We start from the raw sequence: 18,247 nt of genomic DNA, 5'->3' as shown, positions 1-18,247 counted from the left end.
GTGGTTCTCAAAGTGTGGCCCCATGACCAGCAGCAGCAGCAGCAGCAGCAGCAGCATGTGGGGATTTGTTAGAAATGCAATTTTTCAGGCCCCACCCCAATCTAGAGAATCAGAAAATCAAGGGGTGGGGCCAAGCAATTTGATTTTTATTATTATTTTTGAGACTGAGTCTCACTCTGTCACCCAGGCTGGAGTGCAGTGGTACAATCTCAGCTCACTGCAATTCACACCTCCCAGGTTCAAGCAATTCTCCTGCTTCAGGCTCCCGAGTAGCTGGGATTACAGACATGCGCCACCAGGCCCAGCTCAATTTTATAGTTTTAGTAGAGACGGGGTTTCACTGTGTTGCCCAGGCTGGTCTGGAATTCCTGGTCTCAAGTAATCCACCTGCCTCAGTGCCCCAAAGTGCCAGGATTACAGGCGTGAGCCACCCCGCCCAGCCAGCTATTTGAATTTAGAAAGCCCCTAGGTGATTCTGGTGCTTGCTAAAGTTTAAGAGCTACCCATCAAGCCATTCTCTTGCATTTTACAGGTGGAGAGATTCAGGAACAAAGACTAAAATAAAATCTCTGCATTTCAGTTGCATTGCTTTGTTTGTGTCAAAGTTCTGTTTTCCTCCCCTTATCTCAAGTACCACTTACTGTTTGTTCCATCATTTGTTCCTTTCCATAGGCATATGGCTATCAATATGCATGTTCTTATCTGACTTCCATTTAACCAATTTAACTCAAGCTTTCCTGTTCCTCCAAAAATCTCCTCCCATTGCTCACTGCACTAGGTTAGCTGAGTGTTAGGAGGCTACTCTATAGGATGTCTGTGGTTCTAGGATGTTTGTGGTGTCATCATGTTTATTCCAAAAATAATCATTTTATTTAAGTAATGTAATTCTTACTGTAAATGTAAAATAAAATTTAAGAATTACATTACTTAAAATGACCAGATATAGTTACAAATAGTTACAAAATAAATGAGTTGTTTCTGTAGAAACCAAGTTAACTACTTTGGAAAGATTGAAGTAAAACTAATTTGTCCCATTACAGCCAAGAAAGTATCATTGAATTAGGTAAGGGTGACACAACTGCAGGTAAATGGGAAAATATTTATAAACATCTAGATGGATTCTAAACTTCAGTTGGTTAACTTTAGAAACAAAATACTGTTTGCTGTTGATATTAAAAACACTAAATCTCCTAATCATTGGTCATACTCAAATACGAGTCCTTAGTCCCAAATTTTAAAAACTAGTGAATCTAATATACAGTTATGCATTTGAGGTTAACGTCAACTGTATACATACATTTTAGGGTTCTCTGCTTCACTTGAGGTTTTATCTAAATGATCAAGTCTGAACTGAACATACAGATCAAGGTTTCTTCTGAAAGGTCTTGATTGCTTTAGATCTCTTCATATATGATGATTAAGCTTTTTGAAGGAGATACATACTGTATAACCCAGAGTTTTGCACAGTGCAGTTGTAATAAATATTTACTGGTTATATTTATATATACATTTTATTGAATGTTGCTAATTCATTAGCCAATTACACTTAATAGTTCATCACCCTGTTTTATTACTGTGAGCCAAATTATCCAGGCTATGAAACATTTCTTTTATGATAGCACTTCCTGGAGTCTTTAGAGAAATTCCAAGGGGGGAAAAAAGAGTTCTATAAATTTCCTCTTGAAGGCTCACAATGCATAAGGTTGAGAAAGCCTGCTGTAAAGAAACTAATTTAACTTATTTTTGCCCATACTTACTAGACTACAGAAATTCACCCCCCCCACATCAATTAATAATCCATGATTCAATGTGCACATATATTGATGAGGTATCCCAAATTTTCGGAGTGATTTTCATTCTTATGTTCAAACCTTTTTTTTTTTTCTGTTTCTGTAGATTTGCTTATACTTCTTATAACCCAGAATAGGTGTGAATTATGTATGCCAATTATGAATGGGTCAGAATCAATGGTCAACAGATGGATTTGTAAAACTTAGATTTGTAAAACTGCTATTTTTTTTTATTTTCTTCTTTCTTCTCAATGAAGTAGAACATTTTAAATCTAGCTCTGCTTTCACAGATTAAAAGAAAAGTTTTAGCAGGGGAACGTGAAACTTAGGATGTCAAATAACAGGCAGTGGTGGAGCCTTTGAGGAACTGAGCCTAATTAAAAGTGCTGAATAAAAATTGTAGAAGACTGCAAGCCAAATGTTGCTAAGGACAATTTGGGGTACAAGCTCTCCAAAGAGGATGAGGAAGGTGGTTTCAATACTCTGTAATCATTTTGAAACTTCATGCTGTAAGACTTCAGATGCAGAAAAGGAGTCTAAGTATCAGATTGTAACAGCATAGGACACCCAGTCTAGGAGCACTCAACCTAGAGCCGAGAAAGCAGTAATAACTGCCTTTTACACTGCCTCTGTCCATGGAAATTGAATATTTACCTGAGATAAGGCTGCCCAGGCTATTAAAATCTCAAATGTTGAATGGCAGTTACGTAATGAGTTTCTTTGAAAAATAGAAAATGAATTGCCATTTAACAAACACTGCCTGGAATGTTGCTAATTGAAGTTATGTGATGCGTGCTTGGGGGTTCATTATATCTCTTCTCCACTTTGGGGTATGTTTGAAAATGACCAAACTAAAAAAAAAAAAAAAAAAAAAAATCTGAAAAAACAGCCTCCTTTGTTTCTCCTTAAGGTAAAGCACTTTCTAAATGTACCCCACAGGGCAGAAATAACAAAGAGGATGGTGTTCAGACCCACTCACCTTCTTCCAAAAACTAGAATTGGACTATTGGTTTTTTAGGCCATAGCCAAACTGTGATATGATGACGCTTTAGCAGAAAATTCTGTGACTTGATAAGATTGCCCATGTAGAAATGCAGGCAAAGAATTCAGCAAGAGATATGAAGACCACCTTAGGAATTTGTACCTTTGTACATTATGAAGGCCACAAAGATTCACTCTAAAAATGAGTTACATGTAGAATTATTATCTCAGATTTTTAAAATGTGTTTATTCCTAAGCCTTTAGAAAATATAAACACAACAACAAAGGCATACATACCTATTTCTTGTAACTGGACTACATTCACAGAGCTCCTTACTAAATTCTGGAAGAGGTTTTGCTAAGCTTGTAGCTTTACTATTGTACCCTACAAACCAATAAGTTTGAGCTTAATTGAACCAAGATAGCAAATGGATTTCAGACTATAGTACTTCAGAGAAAATAGTCTGAAATCGGGTCAATCATTTTCAGACACACAAAAGAGGGATGAAATATTAACCATACATTGTAGAGGATTTCTGTGGTTTGTAACATGATTGGTTATGGTTTTTCAAATATAAGTAGTGAGCATGAGTCCAGACTGAGAAAGCCTCTGCCCAGTTGATTAGAATTGGAGTTGGTTCAGGTTGACAAAGTGAGAGTTTAGGATATGAAGAATGTCTGACCACCTATTAACCAAAATTTGGACTGAGGTTGTTTCTTCAAAGAAACCGATTTCTAGAAAACCATCATAATCGTGATCATCATCAAAGTAAACAAGCATTTAATCTGTCAGATTTTATCCAGTTTTCCTCTGAGAAGATGTCACTGGCAAATGACCAGACTGTTCTCTACCCTTCTACAGAAAACAACTTAAGTGAGTGACTTGCACAAGACCATACAGTTTTATCCAATATCTCTTATTTTTCTACATTTCTACAATTATCATTTTTTTATCTTGAAAGCCAAGTATGTAGTGAATGCCATGGAATTCAGAGTTGTTTTTCTTAGGACACACTTAAAATGAAGATTTAAAGATCCAGGAGCTTGATTTATCAGTTTACATTTTAAAATTGCCTACTATAGATGCGATTGCTTATATAGGAAGTACTTGATTTTTACTAGGGTTTTAGAGCATGTATAAAACACAGTTTATATTTGGAGACCATTCGTGGTCTCTGTTTGTCCATACAAAAATCCAACAACCCTAGCTCTTGATAAAATTTGGAGGCTTACCATTGTGACCAATTAAGGTTGCATCTTACATACGTTTATCTTCTATATTCATTTACGTACTCACTCTGAGCTTGGAGGACAGTCTAATTAAAAAAAACCAAGCATCATCAAATAATCTGTACTTAGGCAACACACAGGTCAAATCTCAATACAAGCTCTGCTTCAGTGACAAGGAGGAGTCTTACCTCAGTGAAGGGAAAAATCAGATAGAAAAAGGCACTCCAATTCACAACTCTTATATACACATCTAGGGGTAGTTATGGATCCAAGAGGAAAAAGCAAATCAATCAGGTGAAAATGGCAACAACAACAAAAAAGATCAGGTGGCTGTTTTGAAAAAAATTAAAAGGTCCCTTTTCCTCCTCTCTTACCTATTTTATATATTGACCAAAAAACCCTTAGTTTGGGCCGTACTTGGGGGTTTTGCTCTTCTCATTCAGTCCTGTGAAGGACATTCACGTTGCACTTAACTGGGTGATGAGAATAGAGCAGTGAGAAAGAGATTAATAAGACTTTGCAGGCTCATCAATGTCATATTGGGGCTCAAAAGTTGGTAAGATAACTTGGGAAGTCCAGCTACTTAGGAGAGTTTGAAGACAGCCCCCACCCCCAGCTATGTTTTGTATCCAAAAAGAACCTTTTGCTCGCTGAGTTCATCATCATTTACGTTGTCTTCAGTACAGAGACTGCTTGCATATGCAGGCTTTTATTTCAAAAAGGATTCTCTTCTGATTTTGGTGTCACTTCATACATTTCTCTAACAAGAAATTCTCTCTGCAGCTGTACTTACGTTAGAGACACAAATGTACCTTATTAATGCTAGTTATCAAGGCAAAGGGTTTGAAAATACTTGCTAAACATTTGTTTATTTATATAAAATATTTCAGAGTTTTACACAGCTAAACATAGGCATATAACAAACACTTTGAGTGTGTGAAAGAAATATAAATGATTCCAGCAGATGGTATGGTCAGAAGCAAAGGGTTTGCAAGGGCAAGAAATAGCACCAATCCAAATTGAGAAATCTGAATGGCTATAATTGTAACACATCTACAGTGGAATCAAGAAGGTCATTTATATTACGTTAAGAAATACAGAAGCAGAGTCTTATATAAGCATGTTACACAAAATGGAGATTTGGCACATGGGTTATCATTGGACAACGTACCACACACAGTTTTCATTTCGGTTCCAGCAGAAAAAAAATGTTGACAAATTTCTTTCTCTCTTTGCTTCCTACTTTATTCAATAGAATAGGTAACAATAGCATCTGCTGCAGTTGGCTGGAGCCTGAGATGAGGAAATTGTAGATGATGGGCCTCCCAGGCATATCGACACTAAAAAGCTCATGCTACAGCCACGGCACAGTCAGGCTAGCACTCCAACGGGAGCGGCAGGTACACAAGGCAGCCACTGTGAACCAGAGCAGGGCCCGCCAAGACAGCATGTAAAGTAATTTTTACTGGCCTTGAAGTGGTTTCCACCATCTTGGCTCCAGGAACTGCCACAAGGCAGGACAGGTTTATCTCTGACATATTCTCCATCTCCCTTTGGCATCACTGTATGATTATCTGCTGCTGTAGCCTCACTGACCAAATGGGTACCCAGTGCATTCAGGGTGCTCCCTGGCTACCCATCAGCCTTTGTTTCCATTAGTCATGGGCTTGAAGATCTGGGATGCTTAATTGGGTCTAATGTGTCAAAATTACCTACTCCAATCATCTTGGTGCCAAACACAACACTTCCTCTCATTACATAGGTGCTTTCTGGTTATTTTCCTAATGCATCTAGAAAATGTTAAGGGACCCTTTAATCAAATTAATTTGAACAAAATTTTAAGGACCATACCACAGTGGAAAACATACTAGACTAGCAGTCTGAAGACCTGAGTCCAGCAGAAGTCTATGGGAAAGCTGTCAACCTCATTGGCCTAATTTTGTTTTCTCAACACTGAAATTAAAAAAAAAAAAAAAAGGGAAGGCTGCAGAGGGGGAAGTGGTCTGAGAGGCTGGAAATATCCCTTCCACGTCTATGATTCATTGTGAATGAATCATAGTCTTGTTTCGGAGTTCAAAAAGAGGCCCACTAACCCCAGTAAATCTTGAATTACAGAAAGATGTAAAGGAAATATTTTTGAGTTAGGATGTAAGGAGAGTTAAGAGCACAAGTTTCTGCTACCCACAAGCTGATATTTTACCAGAAGTAATCAGGTAGCAGTTATGAAATACATTTTGAGAATGGACTTTTTTCCTACTTTCTTACCTATTTCATATACTATTCATAAACCCTGTATTTTGGGGTCATCTTAGGGGTCTTGGCTCCTCTCATCCAGCCTGGGGAGGGAAATTCACATTGTATTTAATCAGGCTGATGAGCATGAAGAGCAGAGTTCCACTAATCCAGTAAATAAGGTTCAGCAATGTCACACTCAGAGGTAGAATAAATGAGGTCATAAATGAGTTGTTGTTTTCCCATCAAAAGGTGGAGTATGCTTCCCCATTCCTTGAATCTGGAATGGGCCTTGACTTGTTTCAAACCAAGGAATGTAGTAAAAGCAACTGTCTCAAAAGGCCTTGTAGCTTCCCTTGTGATGTCCTCAGAACCCTGAGTCCACTGGACGAGGATGAAAAGCCTTGGGGAGAAAGAGAGACCCCATTTGGCTTTCCCAGCCCTTCAAGCTGACTGAGAAAAAGCGCTCAGGAGAGATCGGCAGAAGATCCACATCCTGCCCCAAGTCAACCCACAGATTTGTGAGAAACAACAGATTACTGTGGTTTTAAGCCACTGTGTTTTGGGCTGGTATTTGTAGAGAACAATGCTAACTGATAGACACACCCTCTGCTCTGCCAACTCCTATGGCACATAGGTGTACCGGAAACAGAAATCCAGTTAGAGTATTTTAAAACATGATTCAATGCTCAACACCAAAAACAATGAACACACATTCCATAAGCAAGTACTTCATAAACAACTTATCTTTGGTAAATTTCTATGATTTAAAAATGAAGTGTGCTGTCCCAGAAATCTGTACCCTCAAAAATCAAAGGGCAAATAATTTCAGGAACCTGCAAAGCTTGGGCAGGCGGTCTGACATTATGACTCACTTTCCTTCCATTCATCTCATCTGTTATCTTTGGCCTCCATTAAACAATGAAAAAGGGACAGTCACTAAGTCATATGCCACTTGAGGGCACTCCTGGGGCTTATTGTTTGGAACTGCCAAAATGCTGGACGTCATACCAAGTGTGAATACGAAGCAATGTGACTGATATCGTAGCACAAAAGACTAGCATTTATCAACTCCAAAGAGCATGGCCCTTAAAAGTAGCCACTTTGAGAGGACGAAGATTTATTGCAATGCTGCCATGGTGCAAAAAATATTTTTGGAACTCCTTTTTGGCAGTAGAGTTAAACGCCTACGGCCTGTTCTTTTGAATCCAGTAATGGTGGCACATCTTTGTCCTTGAAGGTGGATTTATTTATTTATTTTTCTAGTGCCAAGAGATACCTGGAGCCAAGCGTATGGTTTGTATGGTTGCTGACCAAGGTAAGAAACACTATTAGATTTCTTTTCTTTCCAAGTAATGAGCCTAGTTCTCTGTATGCTTTAAAAGTTTATAATTAAATTAAGTCTGACAAAGAAGTTCTTCAAATATGTAAAATAAGAGTGGCACTCAAATTAGCTTTTTGTTTTTGTTGTTGTTAAAGCTAAAACTTTGAGGTGGGTTATTGTTTGGACACAATAATTCTGCCAACGTTAAAAATCAGTTTTATTACCATAAGCAGTGGTTTTCACCTAGGGGTGATTTTATACTCAAGGGAACATCTGGCTATGCCTAGAACTTTTTTTATTGTAACAATGTGGGGCAGGGAAGTGAGGGTGGGGCGAGTTACTGGCATCTGGTGAGCAAAGCCCAGGATACTGATAAACATCCTACAATGTATAGGACGGCTCTCATAGCAAAAACTCTATGATCTAAAATGTCCAAACTGCTGAGGTTGAGAAACCCTGCTTATAGAAACAATTGGTTCTAATAAGAGAAGCATTTATTTTAGTGCAATGAAATAATTATAACAGTACTTAACACATTTTTCCGTGTTACATATTCCAGTTGCCACCCATCTTCTATGTTAATGTATACATGCACATGTTTTCCACTCTTCTGAATTGACAATTACATAGAACTCAAACTCACAGTTCAGAAAATATCATAGTATTCTTTGTTGATATTACTAGAGTCAATTGAAATAACTATGTGAGGTAAAACAATTTTTAAAAGTCAGTAACTGTAAAAATTTGTTGACTTATTTCTATATAACAGGCTAATTAATCACTTTACATAGCTCTTATTCAATCTTTAAAACCAATACTATGAAAGAAATACCACTATATCCCCACGTTACTGATCAGGAAATTGAGTCTTAGAAAGACTGTTTAATGTGCTCAAGGTCACAGATGCAGTAAACAATACAGCTAAGATTTGAACTCTGTTTGTTAGAACAATTTCAATTGCAGAGTTTTCACTACCATGCATTGCTGGCCCCTAAGAGCAGCTCTGTGTGCTAGGAGCCATCTCATTTGTAGGTTAGGGACAGTTCTACTCTCATTTGTAAGATATAAATTGAGCAAAATGGAAAATGGCAGTATAATATACACATAGATCAGAAAGGGGGTTCTCCTGACTCAGCTTACTAGTAAAGTACGTGTTCTTCAGCAAATCACTTAACTTCTCAGAGTCTCAGTTTCCTTAGCTGGAGAGTGAGGAAAGTAATAATGCACATCTGCTACTCTTACCATAAACATCAAATAAAATAAGCGATGAGGAGATGCTCTGTAAACAGTCACTTACAACACAAAAGTAAGTTGGTTGCTATACTTAGGCATGCAATGGGAACAGGACTGGTGATAGGTTCTCAGTTGCCCTTGAAGGAACCTTCATCATATAGACCTGATATATGATTTTGAAGTTAGATAGTATGGTATTACTTTTGGCCTCACCTCTCCTCCACTGCCTTTATATCTATCATGCTTCTTTTCAAATAAATTCTCCATTTCATCAGGCAGCCAGAGTGCTCTTCCTAGCACCTCAGATTCTCCATTTTCAGTTTTACACTTTATACCTACTGGGGACACTATGCAATTCCTTTTAATGCTTTTTTTGTGTGTGCCATTACTTTTAAACTATTTTAGCGGAAGGAAGGTATTTTTCTCTTATAGGACTGTGCCATCAATAGACTGAAAACCCAGCCTCCTGTTTTGTATCACTATGTTGTCTCATAAACCAAGCATTTGCTTCTTATACAGAATTACTGATATATAAAAACAGAATCTGGTATAATGGGTTCCACATGGCATAATTATTTTTCCTCACCTTAAAATGTTTCCGTAAATAAGGACATAATTTGTACACTCCACCCATTCTTATCGAGAGATGTTGGCATTTTTAACAATCCCACCTTTCATCTACAGAAGGCTAGCATCTCCTATTACCTAATTTACACATAAAAATACACCCCAGGTTTAAGGAAAATATGGGTCTATGGTTCACATTTGTCAGCATCTCAAAACTATCACATGCTTTGGAAATACTTGTGGTCTTTGATCTGAAGAGACATTTGAATGGAACATTAGAAGAAATAAAAATGGAATTTAGAATGAATGGTTAAAAATGCATTAAACAATTTTCCACAGCACTCTTAGCTTCTTTGGATCACAAGGTCTTTTGTTTTTATGCTCTTATGAAATGCTTTCCAAAATCTTTTGACTTTGAAAAGGCCATTTTCATCACTATTGGGTTGGGCTTAGGGGTACATGGTTATGTTATGAATATGGCCTACATAGTTTCCTGGTTGTGCTTCCATATGCAAAGTCAGAAAGCATTATGAAGATTGGAACTTAGGAGTTTTTACACCCCCAAACTGGCATCTGATTTTTTACTGGGCCACATTAGTGGCCTGTTGGTGCTTCTAGGACATTATTGATCTATATCTGGTATGCAGTTCCTATTCCTTCCAGTTCTGAAGCGTGGTTTGATTCTATGATTGTGATAGATTTAAGTGACACTCAGGAAGCTTATTTTATTTTCCTTGAGATTGTTTCATTTAGAAGATCAACTCAGGAGTTGTGATCTATCCCCTTTTCAATTTTTTTTCATAAATAAATGTTTCTCTTATGAAGAAAAAGTCTTCCCTTTGTCTTAAAAAGAGTTAATGTGACACAAGATTTAGTATCATGGGTCAGGGTTTTATAACTGATTCACTGAAATTATAGCTTTTTCCCAATGTATTCATTCTTAACAAATGCAAATACTTACAGCAAATCAGTTGTTATGTCCCTTTGGTACTAGAATATAGACTTTATAGAATATGTGGTTTAGAATATAAGCCACAAATTATTCTATAAAACAACATAAGGAACAAGGCTCAAAAGGTGAACAAAATGGCCTTAGTTTCTAAGGGGAAGACTAAGATGATATAGGAAAATGTAACGCATGACCTCTAAGGAAATCTCAGTTTAATAAATAGAAAGTTCTGCTCCCAAATCACATTTTACAAATAAGATAAAAACAATACTATATGTCTCTATTCACGCACTCATATATATATATGCACTGCACGATTATATATATAGTGTGTGTATATATATATACACACACACACATATATATGTGCTGTGAAGAGATAATGGCAAATATCTGACAACATGTGCAGTAAAGAGCTAAGTGAAAGGGACTAGGTGGTCTCTGCAATACGAAGAGTAAGAACTGGATATAATGATGGGTAAACAGACCATGGACTTTGAAATCAGGACGAAATGTATATGCTGTATGATCTTGAACAAATCACTTACTACCTCCCTGTGCTTAATGCTCTTTGCAAGCAAAATATATTATTTTCTGGATAAAATGAATGCTCAGTAATATTTGGAAAACAGTAATGGCGCCATGATTGGTAGCTATTGTGATTATTTATGTTCAAGTGATTAAGGAATGGAAGAGACTCACATGCTAGCAATTGCCTTTGATTTAGAAGGAGTGAAAGAAAGGCCAGAATAGAGCAATGTGGTATGGAATCAGAAAGGAAGGAGTGGCTCATTCTGACCAGGTCACCAGGGAAGGCTTGATGGAGAAAGGCCCCCAAAGGGACAGCAGAAAGGGGAGCTAAAATCCATCATGGGACCTAAAGTCTGGAGAATCTGCCTGATTTATAGGGCCATGCAACGTGGGGAACATTGCCACCACTAGTAGTGTGAGCTCAGGCAAGTAAGCTGGTCTTACTCAGCCTCTGCTGTTTTTTCTTCTGTGAAATGGGAAACTAACATTACTCCTTGTGAATACCATGGGAAGGGAAAAGCAGTAACACATATAAAGCACTTACAACAGGGCCTCTTCAGCTGACAAGAGATACCTGGAGCCAAGCGTATGGTTTGTATGCTTGGTGACCAAGGTTGAATAAGGGCGCAACTATCCTGAACTATTAGTATGGCTACAAAATGGGGAGCTATGTCTATATTTAATCATGGAATAGATGGTATGTGGGAAAGAACATGAAATAGTTATAAGTAAGGCAAAGGCAATTTAAAAATTAAGCTCTCATAAAGAAATATCCCAATATATCCCAATATAAAGGGAAAAAAATACAGTCTCTTAGGTGAAAAAACAAACCAAAAAAATCAGTCCAGCCTTGAAACTCTTACTATATTTGTAAAAATTATTAAAATGCCATATGGAATTCAACAAACTTGGACAAGCAATTACTGAGTGCTTACTAAGGTGTAAGAGCTGGGGTAAAAATGTACATAAGCCATTACTCATGCCTTCTAAGATCTCAAGGCACATATGATCTGCACACATTTAGCTAAACATGCAAAGTGTGAACCTATTCTATGAGAATTTAGAGAATATTTAATTCTTCCTGTGGGAAGAGAATTGGGGAATAAGTTTAAAATATTTCTCCAGAGTTACAACTCAAATGTCTACAAGATGAAGCAATCTCATAAATGTGTATAAAATAATAGGGAGTGGAAAGGGTTTGGAAAACTGGATAGTGCATTCCAGCTTAAAGAAATTCATGCTCAAATTTTTAAAAAATTATCATATATATCAACAAAACCATCCGAAGACAGTTTGCAACCTCTGCAATACAAATAGGAAGTGCTATTTAAGTTGGATTATGCGTCAAGGTTGAACATCATCAAGTAGAGAAGGGGAATTGTTGAAATTCTAGACCAGATAAATATCTTTTGCTGAGAGCCAGAGATGAAGATACTTGAAATGTGTAGCTATCAGAAGATGGCCCAAGGAGTCAACAATGAGGTGCGAAGGGTGAGATCAGCCTAGATTACAAAGGGTCATGAATGCAATGATAAGCAGTTCAGACCTCATCTTGAAGGCATTAAGGACCACAATATTAAGTTCCTTTAACAGCATCATTTTAAGAGTTGAAAGGTTTCTCAGGTCTTTATACAAACAGATGTATTATTATAAATGATTCTCTCTAACACGTAGCATCAACGTGTTCTTTCTCGCTCAGAAGTCTTATGGGATTACCATAGTAGAAACACGTACATTTGAAAAAAATCCATTCATTTAATGATTTGGATATTTATAAACATTTGTGATTTAATAAAATGGATGGCTCAGGTTACACAGATGACATCCAAGTTCCTGTTGAATTTTTCTTCTCAGAGTTCTAAATATACATACAGCTTTTAAAAGGTACTCAGTAATGAATAATTATTAATAATTTAAAATTACTGCATACTTCTATATGCTATGCACTATCTCAAGTGCTTTATATCTATCTATTTTATGTCATTTTACTTGATTTTTATAAAATTCTCATTGCTATTTACAGTGCTATCCCATGTTACAGGTGAAGAAACAGAGATTAAATAATCTGTCCAAAGGCACACAGCCAGTAAGTAAACAAGCTGACATTTTACTTGGGCAGTCTAGCTCTCCAGAGTGCGTACCCTCAATGTTGGGATTCTATGCTCTGTATGAACTGATGGATAACTAGAGTTGGCCTTTCCTTGCTTGCTGTTGAACCAGACCTTCTTTCTTTTAGGAATCTGGTAGACTCTGTCCTCCCTGACCTTCCAAGGTCTTGTCTGCGCATGCTGCCCTAGGCTATCCCTAAAATTCTTTCTTGTTGTTGACTGTTAGAATTTCTTTTACTTAATGGCTCATTTTTGTCCTACTCCAATTACGTCCCAGAACCATTGGAGGACCATGATATCCTTTTTCTGTACTGCACCGCCAGCCCCACCTTTTTTGGGCTACTACCTGACCTCTTTAAAACCTCCTCCATTCTCACCATAGGCTATATTGGGCAGAAGGCTTGGATCTATTTTGTCACTACTTCTTTAATATAGGAAAAAAAAAAGTTTAGTACATGATAAAAGAAATCGCAACACAAAATACAGCATTTACCTTCCAGACTATTTTTTGCAATTATCTGTAACATGATCATGGTTAACCGTGATCAGTATCCCTTTGTAACATGGTTATTGTGGCTTTTTGCATAGTTTCTTTCTGCTTAGAAATGGTTTCTAAACTAGAATTTCTGGGATGCTACATGAATAACTGTCATTTAAGAATGACTTTAATCTGCTGCTTTGTCACAAAACATTATACTGTCAAGTTTTAACTTGGCTGTATTCAACTCAAAAATTCATAATATGGATGTTGACAATGTAGACATGACCCTCCTAAATAAAGAGGCCAAAACCTCTTACCAGACATGTAAAATTACCTATGGGTAATTATGTCACAGAGTTCGGTTTATGCAGTTCCTTTCCCTCATTGTTTTGAAGTTGCTAACAAATTTCTTCCACCAATATACCTACTCTTCTGTTGTTTGTTTCAATAAGCAGCTTCTCCAGAGCCTCAGGCACAGCACTTCCAAATGTCAGCAGCTATTAGCTCAGTACATTCATCTTTGTTTCCTTATTTCTTCTGAGTAGCCTGTCTCTCTCTGAGGTGAGTCCAGGTGGCTTAACGTAACACGGATGTGTGGGGGGGTTGTGTGTGTGTGTGTGTATTTTCTCAAAATAAGGCATTACAGCTATTTATCTTATCTCTCATACTTGCTATTTGCTTGCAAACATTTTTGTGTCCGTCACGGTGCCCAGCATGAACTCTATACCTTGCTTATAATCTACAGAGGGTGAAATGTATTTTAAAAATTATGTATGTATGTATGTATGTATGTATGTATGTATCTATCTATCTATCTATCTATCTATCTATCTATCTATCTATCTATCTCAGTTTTCTAGTGCCTCCACTTTAATTCTAGTGCCTCCACTTTAATTTACGGAAATGGGAGGAAAATTTGGAGAAAGGACAGATTCTGTATTTTGAAATGCAATGTGAAAAAAATCATCATGCTGTTTTTCAGTGAAAACTTCCAAATTATGTGTCTATAATTTTTGTTCCTATTAAACATATAATTACATATGTGTGTGCAGGCATGTATGTGCAGCACGTGTGTGTGTGTGTGTGTGTGTGTGTGTGTGTGTGTGTGTGTGTGTACCGTATTTTTGCCATTAGGCATACAAGGGCAACATTTCTTCTGCTAGCCCAAATTTTCCGTTTCTCTATTCTTTGGCCAAACTCTATCTGAAAACACTTCATGTGTTTCATTTGTGATTTTTATAATCAAGTTCAGCTTTTACCAAACAGAGGCACCATATAATCAGGTACATTGGCTCTCCGAGGCCTGCAAAGAACTGCGTGTAACAGAGTGTACAGACTGATCAAACTAGCACCTGAATTAAAACCAAAAGGCAGGAGAACCAGAAATCCACTTTCATGATGTAAAAGCACTTGCTCAAATTAAAAACAATTTTTAATGTTTTACAATCATGCAGAAAACTGCAGCTGGAGTGGCCAGTCCTCAAAGGACCCTGTCTCAGATATAGGGAAACAAGAATCTAGATAAGACTTGAGGCCGATGATGCTATCATCTTCTTAGTTATCAGTACTTGAAGCAACCTGTGTAGCCTCTCACTTCTCTTGACCCAACATAATTCTCTTAACCCAACGTACTGTTCTTATGAACATCAAAGAAAACAAAGCATAGGGGAGTGCTTTGAAATTAGTAAAATACTCTACATAAATACAAGGTAATGTTATTACTGGTTTTATCTAGGAAAACATTTGCTGGAAAAGAGAAACTTTATCCTGTTTGGAATTTGCCAGCCCATTGTTTAACAATGAGCATTGTAGCATGGTTTGACTACGTGAATTTCATTGCTTTTATTCTGATCAATGCATTGACCCCATTTCTAAAAAACTCGCCCCTTTTCTAAGGTCTACTGTATTATATTATAGTATAATATGGGGTATGAAAGAGAGCTATGGAATTAAGTCCTGATAGAACTGATTTACGATAGATGTTTTCTTGTGTTTTTACTGTACTCCCACACTTCTATTTTACTTACCTGTGGAAGAAGCAATATTTCTTCATCTTCGAATTTCTCATGTTATAAAGAACTATCATGAAATTATATATGTACTATACATTTATATAGTAATAAATAGACTCTGACCAGATCGCTTGAGTAGTCTGTTAGTAATGACACTTAAGAGGAACTCAACCAACTGGAAGAAATCAGTTTAATATTTAAAAATCTATAAACATTTATATATATTGCAATCTCAGTGGTGGTATAGCTATTAGACTTAAGCAAAAAATACAAACTATACGTTTCAAGAGAAAAATACAAGCTTATTATCTTTGAGTACATAAAATAACTCCTTCCAAATTACAGATCTTATATTCTATTAAATACACCTTTAAAAAATCAAATTAGTGATGTTATGAGACTTGATATTACTAATGTACAGAAGGCATCTTTAAGCAATAAGATATTCTCCCTAAAGCTTGTATGATATTATTTTGTTTAGTAATTTTTTCCCTATAAATAGTAAAAAGGTTGTATCAGTTCAGCACACAAGAACTTGTCAAACAATATAAATTTGTTTTTAAGAATAGTTCCCCACATATTATTTTCTGTTTTACATATTTACAGCCATGTGCCCACTTAACTTTGTGTTTATTTATTTCTCTTCACTGGGGAAAGACAATAGCAATGGACCACAGCTACATCTATGTCAAATCCATCCTATTGATGTTAGCGTAGGCCTCATTTGACCAAAAGAGAGCTGTGTTATTTATGAAGGCATTTAGTATCCCAGAATGTCAAAAAGTTGCCAACACATCCAATGAGAAACAATTCAGCTTTCTGTTTCCTCAGAAACCTCCTGACTGCAAGTGAAACAAATGCTTCTTACCTGCAGTGCACAACCATCGGACCAGCATCGGGAGGGTTACAGGTTTTGACTCTACGTAAGAAAGCTAGAAAAGGTGTAGGGTGTTCTGGAACACCATGATCAGGCCAGGCGGTGAACTGGAATTGTCTCACTTCTCTCTTCTCACTTGAACCATTCTGTGAAATAGGAGTATCAGCTGAAATGCTATTTTCCCAGCCTCAGGTGGTAACGATGAATAACAGGGAAGAGGTAATGCTAAAATGTGCTATTTTAATTCCTTTCTCCCACCCTATATCCTTTGGGAAGACACACTCTTTGGCGATATAAACCCCAAGCTATTTGTAAATGACAAATATTTGCGCAGGAAGACAAAATTCTTAGGTGAGAAGCATTACATTTTTCAGGTTTAACTACCAGGAGAGCTCCTATCACATTTTCCAGGAAGAACTAGTTCTTCTTCATCTATTCTTCATTGGCTGAAACTTTCACTCGGAGCAAGAGTTTTATATTTACTGATAAATCGCCAGACAAGAAGAAAAATGGCCGAGTGATAATGGAAGATTTATTTCATTCTTCACTGTTGCCATTGGGATCAAGATTTCAGTAAAGCCTTAAGAGATTTGATTTCTCAAAAGAAGCTTTCTTTAAACAATAGAGAGGGTAAAGGGAGGAGAACAAGATGAAAAGCAAACCTTGTAAAGTGCAAATGTTCGAACACAGTATGTGGCCAGCTCCACAGTATCGAGCAGCGTTACTTGAACCAGTCCGTGGGTTTCTGTGCCTCTGCTAGGCCAATACTGGTCACACTTCACCTACAAGAAACAAGTGACGCATTCAGGGCAAATGCTCATCCATTTCTCTATTAACGCTGCTTTGAGTCGCTGTTGAAGGAAAACAGCTTTTCTGCATTTCGTTTTATGTTGATCTTTTACTGGCATGCATTTTTGTTATCCCAATATATGTAAATTACTGCTCTGATGCCAATATAAACCACATTTTTCAAACTGGTAGGAATACTAAACAGTAACAGATTCAATTTTCCTGGAGAAAAAATAAGCTGCAGATTGTTGTTGGGTAAAATACAGAGACAGGGATTTGAAACTTCAGTGTGCTTGAAAAGAAAACAAATTTGTCCTGGGATAGACGTTATGAATCGCATCGGGAGGATGACACTTTGGCATTTAAACTATATGGTAAGATAGTTAGTGTTAATTCGTCAAGATATAAAAGGCATAAGGTTTTTCATCTTGAGCTATCACAACTTCCAAATATGCTTGTTTAAAGAAAAGTAGAAATAATTGGAAAATCTATCAACGTATAATAAGCAACATAAGCATGCGCTTTTTTTTTTTAACACAAGATAAATGTTATTCGTATCCAAAGCAAATTAAACCTATAATGTCTACAGGAAAAAGAGCTGTCTGTTCTTTAAAAAGAGTCTCAGACGGTCATACACCAACAGTGCAAAGTTTAAATAATTTAAAATTCATTCAAGATGAATAATCTACAATTTCTATGTGGAGTGGAACAAAAGCACATAAAACGTATTCAACCCAATTAGTTTAACACACAACAAAGAATAATTCCAAGTCTGCAGTAAGCCTCAAATTTACTGAATGAGTCTGGTGGGCATTAAAAAGCATAATGAAAAATAACAAACACAGCACAATATTTTTGTAGTAACGCCATAGATCTCACTATATTTACCCTTTCTATCTCAGACTTTTTTTTTAATGGGAGTAATTCTTAGGAGAACCCAATTGAAATACATTTCTCTAGGTAAAGAAAGCTCCTAGCAGTAGTTTAAAATAGGGAATACACCTTTCTATTTGAAAAAGAAAGAAGAGAAAATCACAATCTTTGGATTTAAACAAAGGCAATAAAGCATTAGTATTAGAGACACTAGAAATTTTTTGGTCCAATAGAATTATTACATAATGATTTGCTTTTATGTTTAATATG

At 36.7% G+C, this 18,247-nt stretch overlaps 1 protein-coding gene across 15 annotated transcripts in view; it reads right to left on the bottom strand.

Annotated features, from left to right (window-relative positions):
• PTPRD (protein tyrosine phosphatase receptor type D) overlaps nt 1-18,247 on the bottom strand; it is a 548,445-nt gene that overhangs the window by 42,673 nt on the left and 487,525 nt on the right. For all 15 annotated transcript variants that reach the window (XM_077966648.1, XM_077966651.1, XM_077966654.1 and 12 more), the window contains 2 exons: nt 16,978-17,097; nt 16,307-16,461 (listed from right to left, as the gene is read on the bottom strand). In XM_077966648.1, coding sequence (XP_077822774.1) covers nt 16,307-16,461; nt 16,978-17,097 — 275 coding nt within the window. The remainder of the gene's footprint in view (nt 1-16,306; nt 16,462-16,977; nt 17,098-18,247) is intronic.

This window comes from Macaca mulatta, chromosome 15 (genome assembly GCF_049350105.2).
Source record: "Macaca mulatta isolate MMU2019108-1 chromosome 15, T2T-MMU8v2.0, whole genome shotgun sequence".
NCBI classification, from domain to species: Eukaryota; Metazoa; Chordata; class Mammalia; order Primates; family Cercopithecidae; genus Macaca; species Macaca mulatta.
This window is presented reverse-complemented; position numbering and strand designations above follow the sequence as displayed.